The sequence below is a fragment of the Pteronotus mesoamericanus genome, unplaced genomic scaffold (assembly GCF_021234165.1).
Source record: "Pteronotus mesoamericanus isolate MK-2021 breed Mesoamerican mustached bat unplaced genomic scaffold, CSHL_Meso_final contig_20, whole genome shotgun sequence".
Taxonomy (NCBI): domain Eukaryota; kingdom Metazoa; phylum Chordata; class Mammalia; order Chiroptera; family Mormoopidae; genus Pteronotus; species Pteronotus mesoamericanus.
Genome location: NW_026555085.1, coordinates 47,262,926 through 47,277,135, shown reverse-complemented (window position 1 = coordinate 47,277,135; position 14,210 = coordinate 47,262,926). Strand labels below are relative to the sequence as shown.

Sequence of the window (14,210 nt, the reverse complement as noted above, 5' to 3'; positions counted from 1 at the left end):
AATACTGTATTCGTAATATTAATAACCTTTTACAAAAATTTTTTTACTTTAAAGCACTTTCATGTAAAGGGTAATTATGACTGTATAATTGTGTAAGGCAAACTGTTTGACACCTATGTCTTTTTTCTGTCTTTTGTTTAAACTTGGGCCAGTTCCTGGTGGATATTAGTTCATATTACAAAATTCTGACATTCCTAAAAGTTGAATTTATATAGAGATAAAGCATTCAAAAGATAGATTCTCTCCTGAGCTCAAAAAAAAGGTTTTATTTTTGTTAGATGGAAAAGCATAGGTAAGTTGACATTAAATTGTATCCTGAACTATGTTCATGCACTTCAGAAATAGCAAAATGTTAAAAAATACTGAATTTTGAATGGTTGGAGACTACTCTAAAAATTGTGTGCAACACTCATAGTCTAAAAATATTCATATTAAGCCTTATATATGTAAAGAGTACATTTTGTATGAAAATCATATTTTATACTATTATTTCTACATACCTACTTTTCATCTACTGCTTAATTTTTTTTTTTTAAAGCTCTAGGTGAAGACTTTAAATTGTACAGAATACATCTTATTACTTTTGAAAGTGTTTAGTACCTTGTATTAAGAAACTGAAGACTGCAGCCTCAAAAAACAATTTTACAGTATTCAGATTTACATTACACTGCCCTTCATTTTTAAACCAAATAACTTTAGTGCTATGAATTGCTTTTGTAGTTGTTAAGACTGAGAATTTCTTTAAAATGTGTTTGTAGTTTACGTTTTTCAGAGGGTTTTGGTAGTATTTGTGATAATTATGATTATTATAGGGGATATATTTATAGAGTTCTACTTGTGTACCTTGTTGAATTATATTAAAAAGTTTTCAGCCCATACAATTAATATTTGTATCTAGAGTACGTGAGGAAAAAAAAAATCTGTCTTACAGTTTTAACATCTAGGAACCAGTGTTGCTTCTATTTGTTTTGAATACAGATTTCATTTTTCTTGCATTTTAAATCCTATGTATAAGAAACAACTTTACAAAATAATTTATATACTTGTAATATTTGGGCAAGTACCATAAATTCATGTATACTGTACTTCCTGAATAGAATTTCTCTATTAATCATAGCAGAAGTTATTTAAAAACTACAACTCTGAAATGTTCAGCTGTAATAAAATTTAGTTATAAAACTATGTGGCACTATTGCAAATTTAAAAGATAAACTGAAGAAAGAACAAGACAATTATTAACAGTAAATTTTTATATTTTCTAAATAAATGTTTGGGTTTACACACACATATGCACTCATTCCAAATACTATGACTGATTAATGTGTTTACTATGCATTTAATCATTATCTCAGGAATAAGTTAATAAGACAGTGTTTCTGAACATGATTAATCATTTGACTTACCTTTGATTTGATTTTCCATTGTAATCCCTAGGCCCGGGGTGTCCAACCTGTGTGTCCAGCGTGCAGCCCAGGATGGCTGTAAATGTGGCCCAACACAAAATTGTAAATTTACTTAAAACATTATGAGGTTGTTTTGTGATTATGTGTCACAATGTGTTTAATGTGTGGCCCAAGACAACCCTCCCAGTGTGGTGCAGAGATGCCAAAAGGTTAGACATCCCTGTGTCTGGGCTATTGAGGATATTATTTGGTAGACAGAAAAACTGGAATGATAATTCAGACTTTTTTGAGCATATAACTGTGTGCTTCACATTGCTCAGTAAGTTTTGTGTTCACTCATCATCACAACAGCTTTATGAGGTAAATTCCACTGCAGATAGGGAAAGTGAGATGCAGAGAGGTTAAATGACATACACAAGGTCAGCAGCTATTGGACTTGAGCTCGGGGGCGGGCAGGGTGGCTGGGCTCCAGATTGCTTCTCCGTGACTACTATGCTGTGATTTGGAATAGAGTAGTCTTTGACAGATAACATGCTAAACTAAAGTAATGTTTAGAGGGAAAAGAGTACAATTAGGAAAAGAAATGATTATAGGCTTCAATGAAAATAGGTTCCATGATTCTGAGTGGTGGAAATTGACTGGAAATTTTACTGGTACTCAGGAAAATTGTCTTCTGCATATCTCTCTTTTAGGATTCACTTTTGTTACGTAATTATTTCTTGGACCATTTGAGGATACATAGAGCAAAACTGTTAATACAGCAAATGATTTACACATCTGTAATCATTTCCTTTAAAGCCAACGTTTACTCAGATACTTCCCTAGTATAGGTCACTACCTCCATTTGTTCATAATCATGGGGGATAAATTAATGAGAAAATAAAGATGGCCACTACAACAGCTTGTTTTCTTTATCCCCATGAATAATAAGCAATTTCTGTATAGCAGCTAACATTTTGCAGCTGCAAACAGATAATAGGGGAATATGCCAAATTTTTTATTTGGAACCTAGGATTTAATCTTGTCCCACTGGGCTAATTTATTTTTAAATGTAAATTTTTAACTAATTTCAGGACCTTAGATATTAACTTGTGTTTACTTGAGATACAGCTATTCTAAGACATATTGTATTACAAATTAAGAATTTCTGCCTTTATTTTAATCCCATTGCAAGAGGCAGAATTAGTCAAAGTTTAATGGAAGAGGTATTTAGAAGTATGTTTATAATTCTACATTAAAATTGTGATTTCTTAGTTAAAAATTAGATTTATTTTTCAAACGGCGGTAGAATATTCAGTGTCTTGTATAAATATATGCTGCTAAGGCAGCATGGCATGGAGTAGACGATTGTAACCTGTATTATGGAACCGAAGCTTAAGGTCTAGGCTCTGGATTTTCAAACAAGTCCGTGACTCCCAAGAGTTTAAAGACAAGTGCTTCAGTGAGATGTATAGGTTTTTAGAGTCAGAACGCATATAAAAATATGTAAAACATTTTCAAGTAGTTGAGGATTACGCACCTTAGCATCTAAATCACTCCCTTGATAAAAATAGGATATTTAGGATGAGAGAGATGTAGACCACCTGGAAAATTTAGGTCTTGTATACCATTTAAAGGAGGTTTACAAATTAAGTATAAGGATAATTTAGTAAAAAAAAACCTTAGAAATATAATACTCTGATAGAAGTGTCAAGATATTCCAGACTGATTCAAGTTCTCAAGTTAACAGTACTGTGATGGTAGTATTTTCCCTGAATCCTATTTTGTGTAGTTAAACAATCTTTCTTGAATTTATATTCTAGGAATATACCACAACTCTGAACTTATAAAAATAAATAATTTCTGGAGGTAGATGAATACTCAGTGGATTACCATTTTTTAAAAGTGTGGTTTTAAGTACATTTTTTAATTATGTTAACATTTGGTTAACATTCAAAACAATATTCAACCTATATCTGTTTATAAGCTACAGTATAAACGTATATAAAAGAGATTACAAATTAAAATCAGGTTCAGAATGCATTTAGAAAGCTTAAAAGGTCGGTCTCTTCAGATGAGAGAATGCCTGGACAGTTAGTCCTAGAAATGGACTGACTGCATGTTCATTACTTTTTGATCTTAATGTGTGTTGACTCATGTAGGAGTGTTCCTCAAAAAAATGTAATTGAAACACAGAAGATTACTACTTCTCTAGGTTAGGAGTATAATTCTATGAACTAAATGCCTAAGTACTAATGCTTTTTAGAAATAGCTTTAGAGAGGTAGGTTGAAGAAAACCAGAATTCTATGCCTCAACCATCTGTTTCTCTAAAGAACAAACTACATTCTAGTATTCTTACCTTACTCATAATAGGATTTACAGTGCTGTTAAATTGCTTTTAATTTCAGCAAAAATCAATATAAAATAGTCTTCCAAACCCAAGTGATAGCTTATTTCTTTTAATAGTAAGAAAGCTTTAACTGATTTTTTTTGGGGGGTGCATATTAAGAACTATTCCAATTACGTTTGTGAGGCACTCTGCTTTGTGGTAACACTACACCTTGAGAAAAAGTACTCTTAACATTTTCAAGACTGACTGAACTATGTATGTGGTCAAACATTAACATTCGTCATTGTCAGTAACCCTTAAAATTTTGACCTTAAAAAGTTAAATGTAACTTAATTAGAAATACTAATGTTCTAGTTTTATAGGATATTCATTACAACTTTCAATATAGTCTAATCCTTTTTGTGTTTTATACTGCATAAATTCCTACTCTTACCATGTGATCTACTAAATGGTTTAAAAAAAAATACATCACTTAAAAACGTGATGGATGAGAAACAGCTCTGAGCTGCCTGCCAGTAGTCAGATATAACTGATATTTTGAGAGGTGTTGGTGAGCACACTGTCCAATAATAAAATTGTAGTTTTGTATAAGTGTCTATAATGGAAAGTGGAACTATATACTTAAGGAATAATTTAAATACTTTTAGCTTCCCATTAGCTCCACTGGTATTAATTCAGCGTTAAAGGCTTTGAAGAGTAAGCACCAATCAAGTGTTAAGAATTGTACACTGCCTTGCTCTTCTACTCTCTAATCACTTCAGTGCTAACCAGCCCTTCAGCAACACCCTTCCGTCTCTTGGGAATCAGTCTCTCTCTCTCTCTCTCTCTCTCTCTCTCTCTCTCTCTCACTCTTTCCTTTCACTGCTTGGGAATCTTTCTCTCTCTCTCTCTCTCTCTCTCTCTTTCTCTCCTTTCACTGCTTGAAGTTCAAGTTATTCCACTTTAGGTAATTTAACTTCCCTCTCAAACCATGGGCATTTAGTACAAATTTCCTTTAGGATCTTTATAGCGTCCACGTACTACTTTTATCCCCCCTGCCTCCCGTAATTAAAGCTGCTTCAAGCATTAACGTTTATGTTAACATTAAATGCTGTCATATTTTCCAAATAAGCCAATGCTTAAGTATGTCATTCTTTCTCTAAAACTTCATTGCTCATTTACAATGGCTTTGGTATTTAAGTAAATGACTAGAGTTCTGTTGTTTTAGAAGTGTTAAAACTAACCTGCTTATTTCACAATGCATAAATACAAAGAAACCATTCAGGAACTTTGTAGTTTACAACCTCAAAAGATTAACCTATTTGTGCTATATGCTATGTGTAAATCTTACAGAATTATTGGCACTCGTGTATAATGTTGCAATGAACTAGTAAAGCAGTCTTAATTTCCCCCAATTCTATTGCTTTTAAAGTCTTTAGCTACAAAAATAATTTTACAGTGAACACATACACCCACTACCTCCTACCTGCAATTAACTGTAAATTATACTTTATCACACATATATACACCCATCAATTCCTTCCCCAATTATTTGAATATAACAGTAAAAATCTGAAAACTAGAATGTTCATAATGGGTATTCCAGTTAACTGAAGAACGATCAGAAAACCTTCGTTGAATATCTCATAAACAATTCTGTTTTCTTGGTTTAGAAATTCAGGATCTGGTCTCAGCATCAGATACAAGAACTAATAGACATAGATGGCTAAGGAGGCTGACTGAATGCAGTGACTAGGACCCTTGGAAAACTGATGGAAAAGGGCAATCCAAACTTTGATACCCTTTTATTTTAAAATTTGAGCCCTGGCCTGGTACCTCAGTTGGTTATAGCATCACCCTGATACGCCAAGGTTGCAGGTTCCAATGAGTATATAAGTAAGTGGCACAATTGGGTTTTCTCTAAAATGACAAAAAAAACTCCCATCTACCCCGTACCTTCAGGGAATCCTACCTAAAACTTTCAAGAAAGTTTGTTTGAAAGGTTTTTTTTTTTAATGTTTAAAATAGTGTTCTGTAAAATATACTCTCAAATTTCCTTTGGATTTAAAGTCGTTCCCTAATTACGTGATTTGTGCTGACATAATTTTTCCTGAGACATAACTTTCCCATTGTACTTGGGAGTTTTTGAAAGATTTATAGATTCAGGAGAGTAAGGAATGAAGTACAAAAAACAACTTGGAGAAGTTAGCTCAGGAATCAGATGCTCAGTAGGACGGGCCTGTGATTTTAAAATGTGTTTAGTTCAGCAATGTCTTTCAAAAAATTATAATTTATAAAATTATATAATGATGGTTTTCAAACCCAAGTATAAGAATATTTGATTCCTTCAGCCTGAAGCATCTATCAATTGCATAGAGGGCATGGGAGCTGGAGGGCCTTCCACCCTGAAGGATAATGTATTCAGCAATATGATGAGAGGGGCAACAGAAGAGACATGTACAAAAAATTATAAATGATCAGTTTTACCCGCTTTCAAATCTTGGACTAAGAGAAGGACACTTTATTCCTTCTTTTTACCAGCTGGGCCCCTGCTGTCAGAATTCAGAACCCACGTTAGAACTGTCCATTAAAAAGGCTTTTACAGGTAGGCAGAGAACCACCCACCGCATAACGGTTTCAAAGGGAATACTTACTAAATCAACAGGTAATTTACTGTAATGTTGAGTCCATAGGAGGGAGAAAAAATAAGTATACTAGTAAATATGTTAAGACTTACAAGGATAAAAATGAGAGGCTATAGGAAGACAAAATATTTCAGTTCCATTTTCATGTTCTAATTAGTGCTCCTGTGCACTATTAACAAAGCTATACCTCTAGGCCTGACCTATTTTCTGCCTACTTGCTGTTATTTCCAAGTGGGGATATCCTACACGTACCAGAAAGTTCAACATGCAAATCAAAATTACCTCCTCTGTAATTCTGACCCCCCTCCAAAAGTTCTGTAATTGCTAGTTTTAGCTTACCAGCTGCTCGTTTAATTCTACCTCCCAAACATCTCCCAAAGTCCATGCCTCTATGTTCCCTCTGATGTCCTTTAGGCTCTTTTTTAAACTACTGAAATACCCTCAAGTGCTTGTTTTGTCTCAAGCCCTTTCCAAGCTGTTTATAGAGGGTGGGGCAAAAGTAGGTTTACAGTTGTTCATATACTCAAACTGTAAACCTATTTTTGCCCCCTACCCCCGTATGTTGTTTTTGAAATAGGGATCTCATTCCCTTGCTCATAAACCTTTGATGGCTCAACCATACTTACAAAGTTGAAACCCTTCAGCATGACATTCCATACCCATCATGTTATTACCCCAGTACCTTTCAATAATTATCTTCCTTGCACTTCTCTTGAGCTTCTAGTCCACATCTTTTCACCTACTGTCTGGTCAAACTTTTTCCTCTGACAATCCTTTTCCTTTTCTTTGCATGTAAAATACTGTTGAATATTTTAAGGCCCAGCTCAAAATGATCTTGCTAAGGTGTCAGACTCCCAACTAGACAATCCTTAACAGAATTAGTCACTACCTCCCGGGAGAAAAAATGACTTCACTTTTGTTTTTACCTCTTCAGGCATTTTGTTGTGGGTAAGGGGAATATAGCCTATACTTCATATTCATTTTGCCCACCCACCTGTATTGTTAACTTTTAGCTCAGTCAAGCCCTGCATTTGTACAGCATAGTAGGTTTCTATTAAAATATTTTGATGAGGTGAATACATAGTACTATGCCTAAAAAACCTAAATGCTGGTCCTGATAAAATGTGTATTACCTGATTAATGTTCTTATCTTTTTATCAACCACCTTAAAATTTAAGTTCTTAGAAACCACCATTAGGGTTGAAAGAATGGCTCCTGTCAACCTTTTAATAGTGTAGTCTCGTTTTCCATTACCTTTTCCTTTTATCTGCCTACAAGGAAGATGCTGGTACTTAGCACCAAGATTCATGCACACAGAAGCAGCTCTTTCTATAGTGTCACTTCATCAATGGCCCAAGTTTAATATCCCTGGTATCAACGTGTACAGATCTAAAAGCAACTTCAGTATGAAATACTAAGCACATACTTATTTGCTGTGCCACTTCATGTGACAGTTTTTTTCCACTCACATACCTTCCACCTCTTTACAAGCCCCCCTAAAATTTAGGCCTGAAGCTGGTGACCACAGGCAATGTTTGCTTCATACACCCACAAAACCACACAAACATAAAGGAATACTGAAGAGAAGGTTTTACAAGACTCCAGTGGGAGAAAAATAAAAGTAACTGAATAACTGAGTTGCACTATGGTCTGAATTCACATTGAAACATAACTTCATGGTGATATTAGGAAGTGAAGCGTTTGGGAAACCATTAAGACATGAGGGCAGAACCTTTACCAATGGGATTAGTGCCCATACAAAATAAGCTCCCAAAACCACCTTCATGCTTCTGCCACACAAGGACAGTGAAGACACCATCTAGTCCTGGCCGGTGTGACTCAGTGGGTTGCACGTTGTCCTGCAAACCAAGGGTTGCCAGTTAAGATTCCTGGTTGGGGCACACTCCTGGATTGCAGGCCAGGACTCTGGCTGGGGGTGTGTGAGAGGCGACCAATGTCCTTTCCTTCCCCTCTCCAAAAGTGAATGAATGAAATTTAAAAAAAAAAGAGAGAGAGAGACACCGTCTATTAAGCAGGCTCTCACCAGACATCACAAAATTGTAATTTTTTCACTGAATTTCCCAGTCTACAGAACTATGAGAAATGTTTATAAGCTAACCAGTCTCTAGTATTGTTACAGCAGCTTAAAGGGACTAAGGCTGCTAAATAGTATTTTACTGTAACACCAAAACTACTTGTTCATACCTTTTTTCACTAGCCAGTATCTACAGTCTAATTCAACCAATTTTGTTCCCTCTTTGAACTATTAAAACCTGTTACTTTATATTTCCTGACGTTACACCTTTGAGAATTTTAGCCATTATCAGTTGACAATTCCCTTAGTAAGTCTCTTTACAAGGTTGAAAGCTTACCTCTGTTAGAAAAAAATGGTTTCTATTTTTCTTCTCTAACTGCATATTTTAAAGCTATATATATGTGTATACACACAAATATTATGTACAGCTTTCTCTACATACATGTGAGAACAAAGCATGTGATGTAGCCAGTGCCAAATAATGGCTGGCTGAGTTACACGAGTTGCATCTACAAGACAGCAAATCTACTAATTATGATCTTGCGGCAGCTATTAACACAAGTTACCACATTCCTTGTACTGCTCAAATCAATAGTGATTCTAAGTAAGGTGCCCACATCACTATCCAGCTTTGTAGAGCTAGAAAATTAAGTGTCTTCCTCTCCTACCAAGTGAACCAAGTGGCACAGGAAGGTAAGACCCAAGACTCTTCCATTTACTTTTTTTCTAGTAAGGATAGCAGCACCTTTACCTTACAGAAGCCTAGCCTATATACACCCTCTTAACACCCTTTCCTCTTTCATGTCTAAATACTGCCCATTCAAAAAAAACTTTTCTCCTATTTAAGATAAGCTTTAGCTTTTTATAACTAAAAATTACATAGGGAAAATTGTGTTTTAGAGTTTCTTTCTGGAATAGACCTTACATATATACTGAGTAAAAGAACAAAGTTTGAATTTTAAAAATACACAGGCTGCCATATTTATCTTCAAGCAAACTTTAGAATCCAAATCTCCACTTATCAATTACGCTTGGTTCAACTACCACCATTCATTATCAATGTAAACTCAGTAAACCAATTGTCATTTTTTTCACTGAAAATGTATGGTATGGTCAAGTCAAAGAGCACTTTATGAAAAAGTTCTTAAATATATTCTAAGCTATAAACTAATCAGGTTTACTTTTGACCACAACCATTTCTATTTCTAAGATGGGTAATTTCTCCCTTAAGAGGTACTGGTGTGAAATTACTGGTCCCTCTAAATTCCAGAGGGAGGATGGACAATTAGTAACAGGACAAAGACATTTTTAGCCAGTAAAATGAAAGTTAAAATCCACCTCCCTAGCCACACATTCAAACATGAAAAACAGGCACACACAAAGAGTCCAGACTAGTTTAAAAGGGGGGAGGAGGGGGCCAAATTATTATTTAAAAATTTGATTACAACCAATTTTGTTGGCATTAACATTAGAGGTATTTTAAATTTGAATAAGGATAAACCAAAAACCATAGATTGAGTTTGGTAAACATGAGAATAGGAGTTTTCCAGTAATTATAGGTAAGAAGGCAGAAATCAATTTAGAAGAAACATAGACAAACCTCATGTTTACAATGATTGTGCCACAGATTCAAAATTCAGTAGTGCATTAGTAAACTGTTCACATTTAGATCTTCACCTTGAGATTTGACAGCTGTTTCTTGAAAAATCTCTTGGTACCTTGTGCAAATAAATTGGTCTTCCACGTGCCTTAGCACACACTTAAAATTTTTCCATTGTATATATACAAAACACCTACCATTTGGGTAGGGCAAAATACACTTTCATAACAAAACTATAAGTACCTCTCAAGTATGAACAATATACACATAATACATGGTATACAGTATTTACAAAATATAAAATATAATACAAGCTGTTTGTAATTTTTTAAAACTCATCTTTTGCACTTGTAGGCTGCAACAAGGCAAATTTCCATTTCTGTACCAGTTTTCTTTCAAGAATCCGGAAATTTTGGAAAAGTTATGTTTTACATACATACTGAAATCCAAGATCTAAGTTTGAACTTTTAGGAGAGTTTTTAAGTGTACCGCCATCAATTCCCTATTTTGGTTGGAATTTTCAACAGTGCTTCCCATCCAGTGACTAGGCGGCTTTGGAAGAACACTAGGAGAAGGTGGATCACTAAATTTTGCCCCAGCATAATTTTCCTTTTGGCTCACTTCAGTTAAAAATGCTGATTTCTTCAAATGTTTTTTTTTAATGTTCTCAGTATTTTTAAAAGACTTTTTTTCCTGCTTCTGAATTATATCAGATGAAACAGAATCCTGCCAAAAGTTATTTTCATTTCTTTTTGCAGAGGTGATCTTGGTTAGTGGTAAGTTATATTTGCTTTTCTGTCTGTTTATCTTTGGTTGTTCACACAAGTGCATACCATGAACAAGTTGCCCGTGGGGAATGGTATTTTTCTCCGATTTTCCCATGTTTGATATTAAAACCTACAAAGACAAGGAACATAAAAGTGAATACAGTCTCATGATAAAAACCAGTAATTAACCTCACACTATATAGCTAATATATATCTAATATATATTTAAAAAGTTACCCTGGACTTTAGGTGATTCACTGTGTTGGTTAAAAAACACAGATGCTTGCTGTTCTTGTCATGGGATGTCCAAACATGCACATATCTAATTTGTTTACAACAAAAAATACAATCACCACTGTTACCAGGATTCAATGTATAAGCCAGTTCTAAAATGTGAAAGTAAAAAATCCAAAGTAACCCCAACTCTGTCTTTCTATAATTCTAAGGAAGAGTAATGCTAACCCCTTTCTGACAAAAGTCAGTGTTTTTACAACAGGATGTTACCAAGAAACATTTTTCTAATACTTGCATTTTGGTTGGTTGGGAGTCTGGTGAGAAATAAAAACTACTATTTACCTCTAAGACAGGTACTTTAAGAAAACTTATTTCAGAATAAATAAAAATTTTATTAGCAGGAGCTATATTTTAGGGGGAAGTTGTTTTGGTAATGGTTAGTAACTAGCTTCTAAAAACAATTTTTCAGACATTTAAATATTAAAATAAAACCTCAACTACTAAAATACTTACCACTTCTATCATCTTTTCCAGTTACAACAAATCAGGGGAAAAAAGTTTCCTGCCTGCCCCCTACTTTCTGGTCTCACAACTGCTTCAAGAACATTGCCACACATTCTAACCACTTTCTTAACTCAAGTTATCCTTACAGGAAGGCATGGACAGATGAAAAATATGAAGTAATCATCCATTAGATCATACGGCCCTTCCAACACTTGCATATGAAATGGTAAGGAAGCAGAATACAAGAATAGAAAAGGACACAAGGTAACATATTCCATGTCATAAGGAAAATTGCTAACACAGCACAGCTCCCTGGTTTTAATACTTTTCTGAGGGAGAAAGGAATCTTACTAACCAGGTATCAAGAAGTGGAAAAGTTGGCTTTTATTGTAATATTTTAGAACGACCATGGAATTTTAAAACCCGAAAGGAACCTAAGAAGATAATTTAAGGAATTTCGGCGAACAAATTTAATTTTTGCAAGGGCATAGCTTGATAAGCTGCAAAAGTCTCAGTGCAACAGCCTTTCAAAAAAAAATAGCGATAACTTAATTTCATCATTAAAGCTTTAAGTCAATACATTTTATTTTGATATAAAGGTTATTTTCATTTCAAATCATTTTAGCGATTTAATTCCAATTAAGTCTTTATCAATTTTACCCTAGTCCAAAAGCATGACAATTGGCAGCATAACGTCAGTTCAGCTGGTAACTCTTCTTTCGACAATTACAGCCTCTACTAAGAAATCCGGTAGCGTATACAGTGGGAATTGTTAAATAATTCTGTTTATCTGATAGACTAGCACACAAAATACAGCGTTTCAAAGAGGCAAGTACTCTGCCGCCACTCCTGTCAACTTTGAAAAGTTAAGTACAGCTAAGTGGGTCGGCCCCGCGCGAGACAGAGCCCCAGTTGGATCGGCGCCCTCACAGATCAGCAAAAATCAAGCCAAAAGGAATCCAGCCAGGGTAGACCACTCCCAATCCCTCACCAGGGCGGGACGAGTGTACGCGAGTCGCCGACTAGTCTAGAAGCTACCCACCATCAGGAAGCCGAAATCTAGCCCCGACCCCTTCCTCTAATACCCCCACCCGCCCTGGCCTCCTTCATGAGCGCCGAAGCGCTCCGCACGTAGCGCGCGCTGACGTCACCCCCGCGGGCCCCTTCCCTTCCTTTCCTTTCCCTTCCTTTCCCTTCCCTCCCCACCCCACCCCGCGTTCAGAAAGCTGAAACCCCCTGGAACGACGCCAACCTTCTAAATCCGGGCTGTTGCTGGGGTGCAGCCGCTCCTCTCATTGGCTGGTCCCCGGGAGCCAATCAGTAACGCCACCGCATGCCTCCCCCTCCCCCTCTTCCCCTCAGCAGGAACGGAGCAGGCGTCACGGAAACTTCCCTCCCGAGTAAACAGCCGCCCCTTATCCAGGCCCCCCTCCTTGCAGGGCCCCAAACCCCCGAGCCTGGCTGTGGCCATCTAAGGTCCAGAATGCCTCAACGGTCCCCATGACCTTTGGTGGAACTCACCCCTTTTCTAAACGAGGGTTGGCCAGACACCACAGAAGGCAGCGGATCAGGGAAAAGGATCGCTTCCTCAGTTTCGGTTGCGGTCACAGGACCCGGGGCCGAGGCGGCAGCCTGTTCCGGGACTTCCTGCGCTGCGCTCCGGCCCGTTGGGCTCCGCCCGCTCTCCAGGCTCGGCCGGTGCTGCTGGTATTGGTGGAAGCGGTTGGGCAGCTGCCCCGCCGGGCTGGCCCGCACCTTCTTCTTTCGCCGCTTCTTTGGAGCGGCCCGAGGGGTGCCCCCCGCCGGGACGAGGCTGCAGTTGGGCAGAGGTGCCGAGGCGCGAGGCTGGGGGGTCAGACACGGGCCGTCTCCCCCTAAGAAGTGAGGGAGGAACAGGGTGGGGGGCAGTGCCCGGGGATCCGGAATCCGTGGTAAAGGCGGCGGAGCCGAGGGCACCACCGGGAGGGCCCCGAAGTAACCGCGGGCGGAAAAGCCCAGGGGCGCAAGGCGGCCGCCCAGGACAAGCGGCTCCCGCTGCGGGACGGAGACGACGGTCATGGCGCTAGTAGGAAAGTGGTTCAGCAAGAACAGAAGGAGCAAGCGAAGCCAGAGATGAAAGGCGGCGCGGCTGCTGCTATGAGAACCCGAGAAGAGCGCGGACAGGGACTCGGGCGGTGGCGGCGCAGCAACAAATAGCCTCAGCTCCAGCTCCGAGTGTTGTTATCGGAAGCTCCTCCCTGCAGCCACCCACCTCCCTGCAAAAACCCAATCAGAATGCGACAGGGCATGCCACCCCCGCGGCTCCGCCCCCACCGCCTCTGAAAGACACACACAAACAACTAGCTTGCTGCAGAGGGGCACAAAGAACGCGCACTGCGCAGGCGCTGCCAACGGGCTCTTGAGGGAAGACTCGGCCCCGCGAACAATGAAGTTCCTTTTCAGCTCCACCTCCCCCTCCCTTCTTCGACGCCCCCGCACCTCGCCCTCTAGGCAGAGGTCAGACTGAATTTGGAAATGGGTTTGGGGTGCCAGGAGGGAAGGAGAAGGCATTCGGAAGCATCTAGGCCGCTGATCCTGGGGACGGTTTCTGTTTTATTCCAGGCCCAAGATAATAGCGTTATCGGTTTTATTTATTTCAAAGTACGTTATGGGGATTTCTTTTCTAGCAATCGTGAACAAAATCATTATACATTTATATTTGGTCAAGTGTAGC

The 14,210-nt window shown here is 38.1% G+C and overlaps 1 protein-coding gene across 1 annotated transcript; it reads right to left on the bottom strand.

Annotated features, from left to right (window-relative positions):
- Positions 1-3,094: 3,094 nt before the first annotated feature.
- PNRC1 (proline rich nuclear receptor coactivator 1) lies at positions 3,095-13,721 on the bottom strand. The gene is made up of 2 exons (XM_054569706.1): positions 13,019-13,721; positions 3,095-10,889 (listed from the first exon to the last, which is right to left on the bottom strand). The coding sequence occupies exons 1-2, from the start codon at positions 13,553-13,555 to the stop codon at positions 10,446-10,448; spliced, it is 981 nt and encodes a 326-aa protein (XP_054425681.1). The 5' UTR covers positions 13,556-13,721; the 3' UTR covers positions 3,095-10,445.
- Positions 13,722-14,210: the final 489 nt, after the last annotated feature.

Coding starts and splice junctions, on each gene's coding strand:
- PNRC1 (XM_054569706.1), bottom strand. CDS start 13,555: ATGACCGTCGTCTCCGTCCCGCAGCGGGAGCCGCTTGTCCTGGGCGGC. Junction 10,890..13,018: donor AACCCTCGTTTAGAAAAGGG/GTGAGTTCCACC, acceptor TTGTCTTTGTAG/GTTTTAATATCAAACATGGG.